Raw genomic sequence first — 13,783 nt, forward strand, 5'->3', positions numbered from 1 at the left:
ATTTGAATTTACAAGTGCTCGAGTGAATCAGGTCCTCTGATGTTTGTCTATAGACTCCAAAGCCAAAACTGTAAAACCTATACATATCCACTCTCTTATTTTTCATCGACGATGACGCTCTAGGAGAAGAATAAAACTCCACAACTCCATCGAGGGAGGAATTTTTTTGGCTCCGGACTACTTCTTTCTATACACCAATCAAGAAAAGAGTCAATGAGTCAAAGAACCACACGGTATGTTCACTTCTCATGTTGCGGGAGAGGACATGAGAAAAAATAATGTAGAGTATTGTTATTCATACACTCATTTTTATCTTTAATATAATCTATTAATTAATGTTTTTTAATCATTTTCAATTCATTCGATCAGACGGCTGAAGAAGCGTGTTTGGAAGGTAAAAGAAAAGTATGTGGATAGGTTCATCCTAATTTATTTATCTACGTATAGCGGACATAATCTTTGTTTCTTGTCAAGTATAGAGGCAGAATCAAGCAATCCCTAGAGATTTTCTGGTTTCTTTCATTTCGGGCACTTGCCGGTTGCTATATCTAAAAATATTTATAGATACTAAATGTTGGACTAACTTAGATCAGGCAGTAAATTTTTTAATGTTGTTGAGAGTATTAATCCTACATTGAGAAAAAAGAAAGGTTTTATATGTGCTTATAAGTAATTGGGTTACTTAGTTTTGTGGTGGAATATCAACTTTCTTTGAATGCACAAAAACACATCAATGTATATTGTGCTTCATTCAAAGTTGAGTTACGTCCAAATAAATTATTGTTTCCACGTACAAAGATAATGCAACTTATGTTGAGAATGAACCTCATATTAATAGAATGAAGGACCTTCTAAGTAGTTGAGCTATTCCCTTATTACCAAATAGTATTATACTGTAACCTCAACTTTTCCAATGATATCAGAGCATTGCCCCAGCCAAACAACAACACTGCTTCACGTCATCCCTTGCAAGGCTTATAAGTAGTTAGACTACTTTTCATGTTGGCAATTAGTTTTACGAACCCTCAACTTTCTCCCAATTACATGATTAAGTTGTCATCGTTCATGATAATTCAAACCCAATATATAAGTCATGCCCTTCCTTTCCGATTTACGGTGGGATGCATTATATTATACAATACAGTGAGTCATCGTTGAATATTCAGCACCTTGATATCGACTTCGAATATGCAAGATTGGATTTGATTCCAGACACGTATTACCAAAATACAAAAAGAGCACTCCACCTCTTTCTATTATTTGCTGTACAGCTGCTACTTAAACGACGAACCAAACATAAAAAAATGGAAGAACAAACGACATACCACCTCCCCCCGCGCGTTTTCTGTGTTTGCTTCATTGACAGATCGAAGAACAAAAAGAAGTAGGTCAAACATCTTTTTAGAGAGAAAGTAGCCAAGTAGGCAACTCCTAGTCTTAGAAAGATCATATATAATGTGTATATAATTAACTCGCATGCTAAGCAGGATTGACTGGGAATGCGCCTGAAAAATCTTATATATCTACAAGTAGCAAAATTTGAAAAAGGATGTTCATCTGTAAAGCGCTTAATTATACAAAAACACGAGATTTTGAATTTTGATCTAACTAGTTGATTTCACGATTAGTTCAAACTCCTACCAAAGTTTATCTCCTTCGCAAGAGGAGTAAAACCTACCGACTTTTTTACATTGAGAAGGAGCAGAACTTGAGTGACGGTCCTTCGCATCATTCCTAAAACACCTCTCACAAAAATATAAACTCCATTATTTGCTCTCACTGTGTGTGTAAATTTTATTCTCGGTTTTCTTCGACTGTATGGTAAATCCTTGTGAAGGTAAAGGCTATCTAGGCACTGCCGACCATCACATTTTCTCGTCGATTATTATTACTACTATTTTTTTATTGTTTTTGTGTGGCTTTGTGGTCTTCGCTTATCTTTGTATTCATTATGGCTAATTTGGAAGATATTGCGACGGCGCACTGCAAATAAGATTCAAAACCATGCGTTCACACTGAATACTGCGACGGCGACCGTAAATTACTTGTCCTTCATCCATTATTTGTGTGCCATAGAATGTGTGGCCTTCCAGATGTTTTGTGACGATATTGGACCAAGACGGACCTCGACCGAAATTTATCTTGTTTTTCTTTCAGGATCAACGCCATAGATGCCATGTCACGGTCCATTTTTAATCGGCTATTTAGCAACCATTTTTACGGGGAGAAATACGTTGAACGGTAAAAAAATAAAATTAAAAGTAAAAACGCCTTACCATGTGACTAGTCAAGCCACTCTGACAACGTTTGATCCCACAAAACTACAATTCAAAATACCGGATCCCACTCTTTGTGAGCAAGGACGAATCCACCTTGGGAAATACCACGCCCCCCCCCCCCCCCCAAGCTCAGAAGTTCTTTATGGAAGAGATGGGTGTTACCAATTGAAAATTTGAGATGCTCATTGCCCTTAAAATCTACCCTCCAACTGCTCGACGAATTGCTATGAGCATGTGTCAAAAAGCTCACTCAATATATGTTTGACATCTGTCAACGTGCTCACTCGAAAGCTGTTGGCATTTGTCGACAAGTGAGCAATAAGACTTGACAAATGACTCAGGCCTATCAAGGCTCGATGAAATGCCATTTGCATGCTATTACGTCCAAAAACATTTGTGCTCTGGGCGCTTTATTCTTACTGACCCTCCCCATAATATTTCATGTATCCGCCACTGCTTGTGAGAGTGCCTAACCAATCACATGATCAGACTATCCTACTAAAAAATTTCTTGTCTTGCATAGATGGGAAAAAAGAAGAAACGAAGAGAGCAGATTTGCGAAGAAGTTATATTCTTGTGCATTACAGACAGACAACCCACATGATCCAAACTCCAAACTACGAAGGGTTAAATGTGAAGGGGAAAAAAAAGCAATAGATCTAGAAATGGAGGCCAGATGAGGGGTTCTTCAAATCTTTTTCATTTTTCAGATGACGGGTTGGACCGGACCGGTGATCTTCCATAGATTTTAGTCCTCAAATTCATGCATGTGGTCTAAGAGGTAGTTGGCGGCCAATTCTTCGTTCTTGTTGCAGGCAAAGAACACCTGCAATACAATTGCTCGAGCGAACCCCATTGCTTCAAGCTGGGCGAGAAAAGTAATTGTCAATGAGAACGAAAATTGTCTTCTTCTCAAAGAAGAGTAGGAAACAAATCATAAATTGTTAAACGAATATGACAACTCTTAAAACCGGAGAAATCATGAGTTCCTAACATCATTCAAAAGAGTGGATACAGTAGCCACAAGAAGAAAATTAAAACTTTTGAAACCATCAAGCCGATCAGGTAATGAATGTAGAAATGTTTCCAACAAAGCGCCACATGTTTCTAGGAAGATAGAACAAGACTGAAACACTTTCAAACCCTTGAGGTTAACGATTGGACATTCATCAAGTTCTGTAAGATCCCTACTTTCCTCGGAACGTGTATTTGCTTAAATGAAAATCAGCAACACACTTTACAATTGACGAATTTCAGTTAAGTTTGTTCAAATAGAGGTGACTACAAGGCTGTATGTTCTGTTTTCATCTTAGATATGTTCTATTGAAACACGTTCCAACTTGTTATTCAACATAATTATAGCTACATTCCTATGCACTGCATCTATTTAATTAACAGAGTAACAAAGAAAAGAAAGAACTTACACGTTCTATAGCTTCACGCTCCTCACGAGTGATAGTTATTGCCTGTGGCACTGCTGCATCCCCCAGTACATTCCTGAAACAAATTGAACAATGTGCACCACAAACGTGCGTAAATGTTAACAGACATGTAACAAACAAGACGCCTCTAAAGACTAAAATACTACATAGAAGGTAAGATAAGCTCCTTACCCTTCTCCACCTTCAGCAGGTTCGTTAATCAGGCGAAGGAAGTCAGCCTGATGCGCGCCAATTAGCCTCACTAGATTAGGGTTTTGTTTCCCCAACTCTTGAAGCATAGGCTGTGACCAGAATAATATAATGAGTGCCAAAAGAAGATGGTAAATACATCACATTTGGGTGGGAAAGAACCTGCAATATTTGTGGATTAGCCTGCACCATAGATCGCAAGGCTTGGAACTGAAACAAAAAACACCAAGTACGAAGTTATAAAACAGGTTTTTTAATAAAAAAATTTTAGAAAGGAAACCACAATGTTTAAGCATAGCTGCGTGCACAGATGTGCACACACACTCAAGCAACATATAGATATAGAGAGAGAGAAATGACCTGTTGGTTGTCACGAAGAAAATCAAGATTGCCTGCACCACCAGCACCCATGTTTGGAAGGCCCTGCTTCAACAAAATTCAAGTTACCTAAAGAAGATTCCCTACCATAATTTGTTAAGAGTTCTGCATAATAAGTACCTGCGGAAACAGGTTTAAAGGATCGGCATTAGGTCTGCTTGGAGGAGCGGATGCTGGTTGTGCTGACTGTGGAGGTTGTGCTGGAGGGTTTGCGACTTGCTCACTCACAGGAATAGGGACTGCAGGTGGAGCTTCAGGTTGCTCAGGGATACCCTTCAAGAAATACGAAATTGACATCAAAAGGAAAAGACATCAATAATCCAAGAGCAGGGATAGCTGCTGTTCTTTGGTTCTGAAAATCACTACTATCAACGTTTTTTATCAATAATACTACTCAACCTTCTTACCCTTGTTGAAAGCTTAGGACATAATTTGGAAGGTATATAACTAAAAGAGGTAGATCAACTTGTAAATTTGTCATTACAACATCTTCACTTACAGAATAAAGATAGTCAATAGCTCTTGCTGGGTTGTTGAATGCAGCACGGAGAGCACGTACAACAGTATCCCTGTCCCACGTCCCTCCACCCATATCTAGAATTTGCTGAATTGTTCCCTCCAAGTTAGTTCCAGCTACCAGATCAGATGCTGCTTGGCCATAAGAATCAGCTTGTGAACTGCTTCAACAATTACACTGAATTACTTTTAGACAAGAAAAGAATATGCAAAGCCAATGAGGAAGGGGTGGGGGAGAAGCAAACAGAGGTAAAACTAAATACATGAATATGAAACACATGAGGCTCCAAATTTCGAACAGAAAGCATCACCAGAAGGAATAATAATACTCACTTCGTGGTAGGCGAAGCGACAGGAGCAGGTGTGGTAACAGATGCAGGCCTGAGAAATTAAGATGATAACAAACAGAACATGTATAAAGAAAGATGAACAACATGCTGTTGCTACACCTAAAACTTATAAAAAATAACGGCATGAAAGATCTCTGACTCACAGTGCTGAGGCTGCTGCAGGGGCCGGAGTTGCCGTTAATGTCGCAGTTGGAGCACCAGTATGTGCACTTGGCTGTGGTGCCTGCACAGATTTTAAAACAAGCATCAGGTATATCTTCTCCCGAAGAGTAGAACGAGGGAGAGAAAATTTACAAAAGAGCATAGTTTCACACATAAAATTTGAGGCTTTCAACTTTTTAATATCAAATACCAGCATCCAAGTTAACCATGTCTTATCTATAAACATTACAACAATTGCATGTAAGCACTCAACACGAAAAGTACCCTAATTTGTCAGCCACTATAACATCTTCTAAAGAAAATCCTTATAAATTTTGTCACACTAGCAGGAGATTCCTATCTCAAGAAACAAATTTAAGCATCAGAATTTAAAAATTTAGCCTGCGAGCATTCGGAAACAATTATATGTTGCCGCACCATTCTCAGCCAGTCTGGGACTCTGGGTTACTGAACCAAGGTAAACAATGACAAGAGGATGAAACTCTTACCTCAGTTGTAGCCGCTGTTGATGCACCTGAACCTTCACCGCCAGTTGGGCTCTTACTCTAGCATTTTTAAGTAATATAAAGTCAACAACCATTAAACGTTGAGCATAATAACAACTTGTGTCCGTTCAACATTTTGGCTTTTTTTTTTTTTTTGGTCAGAAGCTTGTCACATTCTAAACAGACAAAGAAAAAAAGATCAAGCAACATTATAGAGACTAAGGTCTGAGCTGGTGGGAGAAGGAATTTCAACTAGACAAGTAGTTAGCATAAGAACCAGGGAATTCCGATGACATCACCAACTTCAAGGAACCAAATTTTACATTAAATTATTACTAGAGTTGCGCATAAATTATACGTGAAAGAAACACGGCAATCAAAAGACAAGAATACGACATCATCTCAAAACAGAAATTTCAAAACTAATTAGTGCCATAAAACATAATACCTCTCCATGAATGCTTCTTTACCAAGACATCAGCTATACTACAAGGATACGTACTGTCATTGCGTTATTTATTTTTACTTTCCAAGCTCACTGTCACTACTAACAGAATAATTCAAGTGAATACGGTCTCAACTGGCCAGTTTGAATTCCTATTTGTAACACCCATATGCTTGGTTTGATTCCTATTTCCTGAAGCTAAAACTTGTTATGACACAATCCAAAAGTACACATTATATATAGTTCACACTGTCGCAAACCCGCATGCTGCCTACACGTTTCAGGAAAATTTTATTTGAAGGAAATGTAGCACTTTAAATTACGGGTAATGCTAGGGAGACTAAATTTGGAGACAGTTTTGAAAACAAAAAGGACATGAAAGTTGATGATTTGTTGATTACTTAAACGTTGATAAACGTGCTTATTCCTATTGGTGACACATCATTTAGTTTGCAAATTTAATCTCCCAATTTAGTCTCCCGAGCATTACTCTTAAATTACTGAATAGAAAATGAAACCATTACCTTAGTCAACATTATCACAACAAAGCTATTTTCCGCAACTTTATTTCCGTCCAACGTTGTGTCATCTTTAAGCACTTTTCCTTGATGAATTAGCATCTGTTGTGAAGCAGGGTAAACATCTGAACCCTTACAAGGCTTCTATATGTTTCTTCACATCAGCAACCTAGAGAGAATATCAGTTAGTCATGATTATCGTATCTTCGATCAAGTAGTCAGCGATTACCGCGTAGCAGAAAGCAAAGTAAAATTATAATTTACAACACCAACAAACTACATTTCCTACAACTAGAAATCTCAATGCTAATCCAAAATCTCCCATACCGCAAAATTCATAAATTTCAAGAAAAACAACGATAAGAAATTGGTAAACAAAAAACAAAGATTAAATTAATAATGGAAACGTAAATTCACAGATTCCAATTCCACGATAAACTAATCAAAAACCTAAGTCCAATTAATCTCTTAATCAGAAAAATAATCTCTTAATGCTTACACGCTAATCCCTTACCAATTAACGAAACAAATGGATATTCGAAACAAAAAATCTAGAAAGCACTCCGATTACGATCACAATTGCGCATTATTTCATGCAAATTATGAAATTAACACGAAATTAAAAATTGAGAAACAAAATTTAATCAGAAGGATTGAGGCTAACCGTGTCCTCGGGCTTCACTTCGAGGTCGAAGTGCGTTCCCTTGAGAGTCTTGACGAAGATCTTCATCTTCTTCTCGACAGAATCGCCGCCGCCCGTACAGCCTCGGTGGCTGTGATCCGTAATGGGTTTCAGAGAAAGAAGCCGAATGCGCAAGTAAAGTGAAGTAGGAGCAGAAAATAGTCGACAAAAATCCCAAATTTTCTGGTTTATATACGGCGGACACTGGTGCTAATGCATACGCACTAAAGGCAGACTGTGAAACGCGTGCAGTTTAATGTACGTTGGATTTCAGGTGAGAAGGTGGCGATGGGCGCGTAGATTTAGAAATTATATAGAGGCGCGTTGCCTATTTTGGGTGACTGGTGAATATGGGCAGCTAGATTTTTGTGTCTGATATCACCGTTTGATCCTCGCAGGGTATTTTTGTCATTTGCAAACTAGCGCCTTAATCGCGTTTCTCCTTGAATAAATCTGGTAATCACATGTTTTAGCATTGCTAGATGTTAATAGCAAGTGTTAAAAGGCCTCACGACGAGTCCACTATTGTGTTTACCTTGAGTTGACTATGCACCTTTTTCTCATGATTGGTTCTATTTATTGCGGCGATTTTATATTACTTAAAATTTACGATAGCTGATAAAATCATGTCATGTAAAGAAAAAAAATTAAGAAAAAAAAGGATGAGCGGGATAGGAGGAGAGCGTGTCGCATGTGTAGCCGTGATTCTAGTGCAGTCATTGCCATGTATGGCCAAATATAATGAGTCTCAACAAGTTTCCTCACGTATGATGAATTTTTCAAACCTAACACGAGCACGTAGGACAACCTGCTTTAATACTGGAAAAAAAATTGAGGTTTCACCATAAGACTAATAGGCAATATTGAGAGTAACTCTAACTTATACACTCTTGTAAGGTCCCTCCTCTCTCTCATGTGAGATTCACTCTAATAATTGTTATAATATTGTTTAATGAAAATAAAAATTCATATTTGGAACATATTTTAACATTAGTGAGAGAACCGCAACATCAAAATTAAACGATTTATAATAGAAAATTTTAACGAAACACTATTGGTATTTTTCACTTTAACGAAAAATGATATTTTTACTCTAAAAAGTAGTTATTCTTTTTCTTAAAACACAATGTAAATGTTTTATTTGCCAAAAAAAAAAATATAAGTAAATTAAAGATTACTCAAACTTTTTTTTTTAAGTATTTTTTGGCAGAAAGATTAATTAATCACTCATATCAAATATCGATTCAACAGAAAACTTTTAATTGTTATTTAAACTGTCGATTGTTGGAGTTTTAATGGATAGTATACAATTTTTAGTACTTTTTTTTATCATAATAATAGTTAACCTTTAGAAAATATCGATTCGGAATATGCCACGTGTATAGGAAAAATTCAATACAATTCATGCACCAACTTTCATGACATTGTATAATGTATTTGGGCCTGTTTAAGTTGGGCCACTTAATTGACCAAAAATGAAGTTGAGCCCACTGCTGGAATCATGCTACATCATCCCATTGAATCCTCCATACAAGGCCGCCTTAGAAATCCCATCGTTTCATCGATAAACATCAACAAATTAAACATATAAACAATTTATTATCCTCCAAATCTATTCAAAGTGAGGTTTGTTGTGGCATATGTTCTACTACACATTGTGATTGTGTAAATCTTAAGTAAAAATAGATTAGGAATCCTTTAGAATCTAAGGGCCTGTTTGGTATTCTATTTGAAATTTTTTATCATTTCTTGAAAACAATTTTCTGTAAGATTCAAAAACTTGATTGGTTTGCAATTTTAAATGTTATGACTTAAATTAGACAAAGAGATTTAAAAAGAGGGGATCGTAGGAGAGGGAGAAAGAGGAGAGGAGGAAATAAAGTAAGAGATGATTAAAGGAAAAAGAAAGAAGAGAGAGGATCGGATGAGATAGAGAAGAAGATGAGCGAGAGAACGAAAAGAACGGATTGGAAGAGAGACGAAAAAGGTTAAACAAAAAAAAAAAAAAGGAGAGAAAGAAGAAAATAGAGAGAGAGAGAGAGAGAGAGATTTGGAGTGAGAGGGGATGAGGGAGAAAATAAATGAGTGAGTTTAAGTTTAAAAACTCTAAAAACTCACTTTTTATGTTTTTAGAGAATAAACAATATTTTTGAGTTAGTCTTGAGTTCAATTTTTTAAAATAGTCCTATCAAACAAGTAGAGTACCAAATAGGTCCTAAAAGACTCTTCCTAATAGATTTTGTATTACTTGAAGAGCAAGTTTATTTTCTCTTTATTACTATAAATAAAGACACAATGACTGAGGAATTAACACACAATTCCTTAAGTTCATTATCCACTCTCTTTCTCTCCATGTCGTACCCCTTAGTTAAATATAAGCCACAACAAGGTTTATATTATTATTTTTATATAATAATTCAATTGTTTCGAACTTATCATTTACAAAATTAGAATTTAAAATTTCTCACTTATAATTAAAATAAATATAGTTAAACCATATACTAAATAGTTCAAAATAAATAATTGTAACATCCCAAACAAATTATCATGCGGATGATTTAGGAATAATAAAAAAGTTAAACGTGTTAACCAGGTTTGAGGTTTGAACCCCTCACCAGGTCTCAAGTTTGAACCCCTTGTATTGTTGTCTTACGTAAAATTTAAAAACAAATAATGCTAGATCAAATTTCTGAATCAAATTTTACAAATCAAATGATATAAATATTAATAATTAAACTATTACTTTAAGTATTAGTATTTAACGACAAAAATTTTAGTTGTAAAAATTAAAAACTCATGTCCACATTTCCAGTTACGTAAAAGATCAAATTTGGTCGAGATAAATCTAGGAATTGGTGAAGCATCTGAATGAGATAATGGTAATTTCACATATATTCCCAATAATCTTGATTTAATTAAAATTAACCAAATTAATTTTGCTTAATCCTTTAACAAGAACATATTCCCAACCATTTCCATTTTCATTTTTTTCTTTTGGCGCCAACGAATTTCTTTGTGACTCTGTCATCTTCCATATCAGCCTAAACTCCCACTGTAACTGTCCTACATATTTCTTTTCACGATTCCCTTTTAAAAAAATTTAAAACCAACAAAAAAAAATTTACAGATCGGTCCGGCGTTATATTCCGACCAAGCGGCACCGTTTCGTTTCGAGCTACTGCGCCGGCAGTGTTTCGAAACGCCACGAAAACTCGCCGTAATCAGCCGAGTCAAAATACACGTCGTTGTTTCCGAACAGCCCGTCAAACGCATCGTATTCAGATCCGCTATCGTGAAAGTTTATTTTATCTTGACTTCCTAAAAACAACGAGTCGTAACTCGGAACGGGATCGTCGAACCGCCAAAGATCGTCGGCACCGGACAAGTCGGACGAAACTCGCACCAACTCGTTTTCTCCGCCCTTCGCCGCCTCGTCGCTGAAGTTCTCCGACGGAGGCAAGCCCAGCTCGTCGTCCGAAGCTTCTAGCAGGTATCCAAGGTCGGGATTTGACTCGCCGGACTCTGACGTCAGGTCAACCACCGGCACCGGAGCCTGGATCGGTCTCCGATGCTTGCTCCGTATCCGATGCCGGACGCGGCGACGACTGACAAGAATTTGTTGCGGCAGCTATCTCTTCCTCGAAGCTCTTCATGACGGAGTCGAGGTCCTGAATCGTGGGATCGGCGTCCGAGTCGTCGAGAAAACCCAGAAGGTCTTCCCTGAGCCGCTTCACCTCGGCCGAGTCGTCCGAGTTGTCTCGGACCCGCTTCTTGTTATTTGAGGTGTAGTCCTCCATGTGTGAAATAATACCAATCGCAAGAGAGAGGAGAGTTTTTCAGATGAAGCGTGGGGATGTGGTGGTGGTGGCAAAGCGAGGAGAGAAGGATTATATAGGGGGACAATGTAGAGAGAGAAAGTAGAGAGAGATAGGGAGAGTGTGTCTGGTGATGTGACGCAGGGCGCGTGGGATGGAATACCTAGTCCATCACGGACGCCTTGCCTTTCTTTTTCACATTTTCCTCCCTTTTTTATTTATTTGCTTTTTTATATGGTGGTTCCCCTGTTTCCAGATTTGTTTTCTATTAACTCGATTGAATTCCGGGTTGGAGTCCGGTCAGTTATGGGTCCTACCTGTACTGGTCAATCCCGGCGTCATTAGGTTCATATTTTCCGTCTGTTTGGCTCCGCTCAGCATAGGATTGTGGTTTTATTGGTTCCGGTGCGTTTGTTTTAAGATAGTGCTATTCATTAATTTTTGTAATTTTTAAACAATTTAATCTAACGATAAAAAATTTAAAAAATAAGAAGAAAAGTAAAAATGGATGTGTGTATAACAACGCTCTTATTTTATTGTTCTATGCTAATGTTATAACAGTAGTGTAAACTGTGCAAGGACAAAACGTCATAACCGTAGTGTAAGAAATGTTATAACAGTAGTGTAAGGACAAAACGTTATAACAGTAGTGTAAGACCAATATAACAATAGTGTCATACGAGTTGTTTTGGTTTGTTTGACAATAGGTGAGTGAAAGAGAAAGGAAAACTAATGAAAATAATTTGAAAATTTTGAGTTTTAATAAAAAAGACAAAAATGCGTTGTAAGTGAAAAGTATCAGAAGTGACTTTTTAGAGTAAAAATGTCATTTTCGTTAAAAGTGAACAGTAATATAAGTGTTTTGTTAAAATTCCCTGAAAGAGAACGAAAATATGGGCAAGTGCGAGGGTGCTTTGGGAAAAGTGGGTTGGGCGTTTTAGAATGGAATCGATGGGATTGGATTGGGGGTTAGATTAAGGTGGATTTAGATTTGGAATTGACCCGGGCCGGCGGGTGGGAAGAGACTTGACTTTATGGAAAAAGGGAACGGGGTGGTGTGGAGGAGAAAGTTGTAGGTAATTGATTGGGAATTCCAGTAAGAGCTTTATTGGGTGGTTGATTGCGTGGGTGATGATGTTGATGGGCACCAAAACCAAATGAATTAGCGGAAGTGCCGTGGTGTAGTACAGTAGTAGTACACCAAGGAACACTACCATATTGCCTTTTTTATCAAAAATTATTATTCGTATTTTAAAATTCTCTTTATACGCACTTTACATTTGTATTTTTTTAATTATAAAAAGTTCAAATCGAATGCTTAACATGTAAAATTCTTGATTCAGCCACCAAAATCGCACGTAATTCCTTTCCGCATGGATCAAGTTTTACCAAATTTTTCTATAATTCAACAATTGTAATTCATTTATGAAAAAATTAAGATAATAAACGGATTATAATTCACTCCGGAACTCACTTTCGGAGTTTAAGGATCAAGCAATCTGGACAACTCAAATTGAATTCAACTGTTCTTATTAACTCTATTCGCTGGTTCACTTGACACAAATCAAATGGTCTGATTTCTCTTTTACACAAACCAAATTCTTAAATTTCCAGGTTCTCAAGCTCCGAACCTAAGATCTAGAGCAGATCCGAATTCATAATAAACAATGAATGTGACCAAGTTATGTCCCGCACTAAGAAAAACAACAAAGTCAACATATCTTAAGGCGTCCGGAAAGATTTGAGAATCCACTGATCCTAATGGTCATATGGATCATGCGGGGGGAAAAAAATATTGTTTCATATAAAATTCAATATTTGAAAATTTATTTCCGTAGAATCCATCTTCTCGACGGAAGAGTCAACATATGTACCGAATAATTAACACCACTCATTATTTAATGTAGCATGATTCAATTGGCCTATTAGGGACATCTAAGGACAAAGTCCCAAGTTGCAATTTCTGGAATCAAACAACCGCGTCAACGAAGACATTCTTCATCCTTCGGGTTGTTTGGTATGAAAATTCAAAAAGTAGCCGCCGGGTGGGAGGACAACCTCATCCATATTTTCCTTTCCCTACTCTTTCAAATCGTCTGTCGGAGTTCAGACAAGGATTTTCTTTGTTCTTTTTTTCCTTCCTCCTTTTTACTATCTGGTTTGAACGATCACGATTTCATTTTTGTAAAGAGAAAAAGAAGAGGGAAATAATAATAATAACTGTGAAAGGAGGGGAGGGAAAAAAAAGAAGAAAAGAAAATCCACATTAATCTCTTTCTCGATCTCATGCTTCTTGCCTTGGGCCCCTTATAGTTTCCACGTGATATTATGTTATCGTTTGTTACATATTTCTAACACTGTCACATTAATGGTAGCAATTTCAAACACGACTCAACAATTGCACGATATTAAAGCTTATATATCTCTATTAATTAATAAAATACTCATTGTCAACCAAAATCCTATGAAATTATCAATTTAACCCTCTAATTAAAGCAAAACATGAATAAGAAATATGTGGC

At 37.0% G+C, this 13,783-nt stretch overlaps 2 protein-coding genes across 2 annotated transcripts; both read right to left on the reverse strand.

Annotated features, from left to right (window-relative positions):
- Positions 1-2,778: 2,778 nt before the first annotated feature.
- On the reverse strand, positions 2,779-7,613 carry LOC103947490 (ubiquitin receptor RAD23c). The gene is given in 13 exon segments (XM_009358401.3): positions 2,779-3,144; positions 3,704-3,776; positions 3,893-4,002; positions 4,073-4,120; positions 4,271-4,333; positions 4,409-4,561; positions 4,788-4,965; positions 5,138-5,185; positions 5,298-5,377; positions 5,805-5,861; positions 6,771-6,899; positions 6,901-6,933; positions 7,429-7,613. Coding segments are annotated over 13 exon segments (1,155 nt in total). The 5' UTR covers positions 7,495-7,613; the 3' UTR covers positions 2,779-3,027.
- A 2,702-nt stretch (positions 7,614-10,315) lies between these two features.
- On the reverse strand, positions 10,316-11,299 carry LOC103947496. The gene has a single exon (XM_009358413.3). The coding sequence runs from the start codon at positions 11,241-11,243 to the stop codon at positions 10,980-10,982; it is 264 nt and encodes an 87-aa protein (XP_009356688.2). The 5' UTR covers positions 11,244-11,299; the 3' UTR covers positions 10,316-10,979.
- Positions 11,300-13,783: the final 2,484 nt, after the last annotated feature.

This window comes from the organism of the source record quoted next, unplaced genomic scaffold (genome assembly GCF_019419815.1).
Source record: "Pyrus x bretschneideri cultivar Hongxiangsu unplaced genomic scaffold, Pyrus_bretschneideri_v1 Contig22, whole genome shotgun sequence".
Taxonomy (NCBI): Eukaryota; Viridiplantae; Streptophyta; class Magnoliopsida; order Rosales; family Rosaceae; genus Pyrus; species Pyrus x bretschneideri.